The sequence below is a fragment of the Magallana gigas genome, chromosome 7 (assembly GCF_963853765.1).
Source record: "Magallana gigas chromosome 7, xbMagGiga1.1, whole genome shotgun sequence".
NCBI classification, from domain to species: Eukaryota; Metazoa; Mollusca; class Bivalvia; order Ostreida; family Ostreidae; genus Magallana; species Magallana gigas.
This window is the reverse complement of record NC_088859.1, coordinates 2,002,545-2,008,235: the sequence shown is the minus strand read 5'-3', so window position 1 is coordinate 2,008,235 and position 5,691 is coordinate 2,002,545. Positions and strand designations below refer to the sequence as shown.

Sequence of the window (5,691 nt, the reverse complement as noted above, 5' to 3'; positions counted from 1 at the left end):
CTAGAACCATGTATTTTATGATGATTTACAAAAACTTACAAGTAAAAAAAACAACGTCTCTGTAAACTACATGTACTTCTGCAATCTGATGAAACTCTGGATTTTTCATCTATTATAATTATTGAAGTAAAATCGGAAATTACCTTACGTACATAAAATTAAAAGTATCCAAACCATACAGGAAAAACCCGACAATGACTTGGTGTATTGAACGTTTGTTTGAATATAACGCACAAGCGATGGTTCTATCATATTCACTTTAACGCTTGTATTTCCGAAAATGGCATCCGGTAGCCATGTGGATATCAATGAAAGGCGACTTCGTCCGATTTACGATTGTTTGGACAATGGGAACAATAAAAAAGCGATCCAAGAAGCAGAGAAAGCACTGAAGAAACACAAAGACTTCCAATGTGCCAAAGTTTTGAAAGCGCTGGCTCTACTACGGCTTGGTCGTCATGATGAGAGCTCAGTTATCCTAGACGAAATCCACTCGCAACATCCAACCGACGAAGCTACATTGCAGGTTGTATTTCAGTAAAGCTTACTTGCGATTTTTTGCATTATAAAAAAAATGTATACACATTACATATAAGACTGGAGTTCAAAATCAGTAATATACTGAATATAGGGGAGCCAATTTATTTGCGACCGTCAGACACTCAGATCTTACCAATAAAGGCGGGAGATAACTCAGTGGGTAGAGCACCTGACTTGAGATTAAGGGGGCCCGGATTCTAATTTAGTCTAGTCACTCATTTTTTCTTCTATTCCATTACCGTACATTTGATGCCGGGCAAATTGGACCCCTGGAACTGACAGGTTAACTCCTGCCTGGGGAAAGAGCCTGGGTAAACTTTGATGGTGAAGATTGTTTAAGGTGGGAGGAATCTGACGGTCAGACTGGATCGAATGCTGTTGCCAGATAGTTGGGTAGAGAATCTAACCAGAGATTCAGGGAGTTCTGGTTTGAATCCTGGTGGGTCGGTTGTGTCCTGTTGTCTATCATTAATTCTCTAAATCAGTTACACATTGATCATCTCAAAACATCAGGTTGCATGGGTACAGAACACTGGTTGGATCAAGTTTGAGCACAGAAATCTTTTATCTCCAAATAAGACTAAAATTTCAGTCATTTTTTTTCCAAAGAAAAATTCATAAAATTTACCCAATTGAATGTGATCTGGCAAATTATAGCCTAATGTTTTCAAAGTATTTTTATATTTCCTAAAGTTTGGCTCAAAGCAAATGACATGTGTAAATAGAAAGAAAGCATAAAACAATAAAAAAAATGACATAAAAACATAAAAAAAAATATGATATCATTTGTTTATTGTGTTGAAACGTTTTAGAAATTTAGTAATCTGTGTTTAAAGTAGAAGGTAGATACAGACTTGCCATAAGCAGTAAACAAATTTTTTTATTAAATCATCCTTTATCCAAATTCTTATGCACAATATTTTATATCACATTCAACATGAAATTTGTGCATGTCTTACCAAATATTGAATATGGTAGTCACCAAATTACACATGTGCAAACATTTCTATAGCCTGTATTAGGTCATGGTTTTTTATCACATTTTGATGAATTTTTGTACGAAAATACACATACCTGTCAAAGAAGTATCACTTGAAATTGATACAAGGGGGAAATTCAAAGATTTCCTTGTTGACAATTCATCTAGTATTTTTACCCAGAGAAATTATAATGAACAAAACAAATTTCTTACTGAGATGTATAATAGGAAATATTTACATCTTTTCTCCCTTCGGAAGTAATCAGGACACTTTGCATAAATTTTTCATGTTAATGTTATTATCTGGATGTTTTTCATGTTGTTTGCAATGTAATATCCCCGTAGCAGGGTTTTCTCTAAAAATTGAAGTAGAAGGAGGAAACAAAAAAAAGTAGAAGGAGGTCGGGGGGTCTTGCTTATAGCTAGCTTGTGTTGGAAATGCAATTATAATAGCCGGGTACCGGTAATTATATCATAGGCGGGGGAAGTCCCCGCCTCCCGGGTCTTAGAGAAAACCCTGTCGTAGTATTTCTATTTTTTGTTGTATTTTGAAATCTGAAGCAGTAGAAGGGGCATTTCAAAACAGAAAAACTAGACTTTTTCCTTTCTAGTGAATGAGCATAAGGTATAAAGGTATTTATGATTATTAGAATATTAAACAAAAAGTGGTGGAAGCAGAAACTTGGGACAAAGTATAGTTACAAAAAGTGACGGGCAATAATTAAGAAATATTTTCAATATAGTGTACTTTCTCCTGTAAAGAATTCATTTTCACACTACACTTACGAGACAATTATTTATATTAGACACTGGGGTCGGGCTTGTGAGTTCTCATGCAGATTGGTCTTACCTTTTTTTGCATTATTTATTGATATTATAAATGTCATAGTACATGTATATCATTGCTCTGAACCTTTCTTCTGTCATCTTTTATGTTAATTGTCCAAAAATAGGCAGGCTGATAAATTGGGTTAAAAAATCAATATACCGGTAATGTAAATGCAGTCTTCGTTCATTTTTGTATTTCCTAAACACCTGACCAATGAAATATATCAAAGTTGTTCCCTTATTGGAAAAAGGGGTGATACAATTATTTGCATTTTATTGATAATTCATCCTGCTTCCTTCATCCTTCCTGAGTGAATTATGTAAATTTTTGTTTTGTAGGCGATGGCAATTTGCTACCGAGAAGTCTACAAACTGGAAGCCATAGCAGACTTGTATGAAAATGCCCGAAAAAATTGTCCAGACAATGAAGATATTCTATCTGCCTTGTTCATGGCTTATGTCCGCCTAGGCGATTACAAAAAGCAGCAGCAGACGGCCATGTTGCTTCATCGACTGCAGCCCAATAAAAATCCGTGCTACTTCTGGGCGGTAATGAGCATTGTTATGCAGAGTCAGAGCAGTGATGATGAGAAGCTAGCCAAAGGAATGTTCCTCCCTCTAGCAGAGAGGATGGTCAAGAAATATGTAGATGAGAAGAAAATCAATGCGGAGGAAGAAGTGCAGATGTACTTGATCATTCTGAATCTAATGGGAAAGTGGAAGGAGGCATATGAAGTAGTAACTGGACCTCTCGGAGAAAAATTAACAAGCGAGACTTTCTACAAGGAAAGGAAAGCAGCAGAGTTATTCTCAAAAATGAACAACTGGCCAGAAGCAAATGCAAAGTTCAAGTTTTTACTCAAAGAAAATCCAGATCATTGGCAGTATTGGAAAGACTATATTAGTTCTTGCATAAAAATAGCAAAATCGAATTGGCAGCCACAGGATGATGGAAATAACTGTGAAACTGATTATACCATTGACATGGCCTCTCTATTCATGGATCAAACCATCAGTGTGTGTTCAGGAGACAGATTACTGAGAGGCCCATATCTAGCTCAACTGGAACTAATTAAGGCTCTTAGAGAAACTGGTGATTTGTCTGTGAAAAACCTAGGATCTCCCTTAACACTTCTTCAAGATTACTTCAAACTTTTTGGTGACAAAAATTGTTGTTATGAAGACATGAAACTGTTTACAAATCTTATATCAAAACCACAACAGAAGGATTTGATCGACTCCTTCACAAAAACCTTGGAACTGCACAATTCTGATGGCAGTATTTTTTTTGCACCTGATGTTAAAGCTATGCAACGTCACTTGACTGTCATGCAGTTGGCAAGGTACCTTGGGATCCAAGATTCCATGTCTGTAGAAGAAAAGATCTCTCTAGCTAGGGAGTGCATTCAAAGGTACCAACATGGATTAGAGTTTGGCAAAGATCTCCTCATCACCGATATTCAGCTCTCTGATAATTTTATGCTAATGGCTGCTCATCTGTTGGAAGAGGCATGGGAGGAAACAGAAAGTCAACAGCACCTAGTGGAAGCTATTGTTCATCTTCAGAAAGGCTCCAAAAACTGCCCAGCCAACTTCCAGTTCAAGGTGATGCTTATCCACTTGTTTTCTGTACTAGGTGCTTATGGACCTTGCCAACAATTGTATGATAGTCTGGAAGTGAAGCATATCATGAATGATACTCTGGGCTACATCATTTCCAACCACATGGTAAGACTGGGTCACTTTGCTGCTGCTGGTGCAAACTATGGAAGCATGCTGAAATTCTTTGCAGTAAACCACAAAGAGACTGCAGAGTATCTTATTGCTGCATACAAATATGGATCCTTTAATAAGATTTTTGAGTTTGTACGATTCAGAGAAAAGTTGCAGAATTCCCTTCAATATGCCTGTGCAAAAGTGGAGAGCATGCTTCTGGACCTAATGTTGGAAACCTCCCACCATCAGAGTGTGGAACAAATGGTGACTCACATGGAGATAGATCCGTCAGAAGACGGGGCACCTGCTGTGGAGTTTGGGAAACTCTGTGATAATCGCGACCTGAGAATTCTAGAGGCTTGGGAAAAAGAAACCTATGACACGAAGGCAGCGAGTGATTTCTCATTCCAAGAGGAGAAAGCTTGGTTGAGGATCAGAAGTTTGACTTTAAGAATTCTTGCTTGTGCTGTTAGCCTAGGTCAACAAGTTTCAAATTCAAAGGCCTTGAGAAATGGGGTTGGGTCAGAGAAAAAAGCTTTAAGTGAAATTCTAGAGTCGCTAGGAAAGGAACTTTCTGAACATATTCAAGAATATGAAAAGAAATTTAATGTTGCCTACAAGTATTCCCTACGTGGCCCAAGTCCAACACGGATAGCAAAGTACCTTTCAGATGGACATCATCAAGTCATATGCTCAATGATTGAAACAATTTTACACCTGTTCAAAATGCAATCAGAAGATTTAGAGGGTTCAGAGAATGAGAAACAGGAATCACCTTCTCAGAAAGTCCCAGAAATCCTAGTGGGACTGTTGGTTAAATACAAAGGGAGCCTGCTGTTAGAGACCGATGGGAAGAAATCCATTAACGCTGCTGTCATTGAAAACCTCTCTCTACTGGCAGAGACCATGTCACATTCAGCCATCTTGACTGGGGTCTGCCACAGAATCCTTAAACCACTCAAAACCTCCTGGAACAAAAGATGTCGTAAGATGAAGGCAGAAACCCCTCCGCCCCAGCCAGCCGTCTTCTCGAACTTCACAAAGCTCATTGCGAGTTTTGATGCCTGTGCCAAAGATATGCATGTGGCCACACGTGATCTTGATCCTGTGCTGTTATCTATTGACCTCAGCAGTCTTAGTTTAGACAAGTCAGAAGAAAGTGACTCTTTGCAAGATGCAATGATTCAGACTGATGTGCTGAAGAACATTGAGAGTAGTTATCAGACTACATCTCGAGAAGTGTGTGAACTTATTCATAACAAATTACAATATTTCAATAGTTTAAAACTGTAAATTACTGGACATTATTTTACTGTAAATGGTTCAATCAAGTTTGCATAAAAATCATGTAAATCCTATTAAACCGGCTTCCTAATTTCTGAAATTTGATTCCATATGGCATATTTCTCCTGCTTTTTTCATGGTTTGAATTTGATCAATGAAAATTTACTTTTTTTGTTTAGTATATTTCCATAAGTGCAGAGCAAGTATTTTTTTTAAGGGGGGGGGGGTAAAACAAGAAAATCGAAAAATTTGGCAGGCAAGGAAAAAAATTTTGTTTTCAAACTGGTACATCATAGATATGCTCATGATTTATTTTGAATTTTGTTCAAAAAAGAAAAATAGAC

General features: G+C 37.4%; 1 protein-coding gene across 2 annotated transcripts; it reads left to right on the top strand.

Moving 5' to 3' along the window:
* Positions 1 to 259: 259 nt before the first annotated feature.
* LOC105329603 (N-alpha-acetyltransferase 25, NatB auxiliary subunit) lies at positions 260 to 5,447 on the top strand. 2 transcript variants are annotated; one of them, XM_011430903.4, is made up of 2 exons: positions 260 to 526; positions 2,687 to 5,447. In XM_011430903.4, the coding sequence occupies exons 1-2, from the start codon at positions 281 to 283 to the stop codon at positions 5,354 to 5,356; spliced, it is 2,916 nt and encodes a 971-aa protein (XP_011429205.3). In that variant the 5' UTR covers positions 260 to 280; the 3' UTR covers positions 5,357 to 5,447. The 2 variants fall into 2 exon arrangements, with proteins under 2 accessions (XP_011429205.3, XP_034311575.2); XM_034455684.2 differs by lacking the exon at positions 260 to 526 and adding an exon at positions 563 to 979.
* Positions 5,448 to 5,691: the final 244 nt, after the last annotated feature.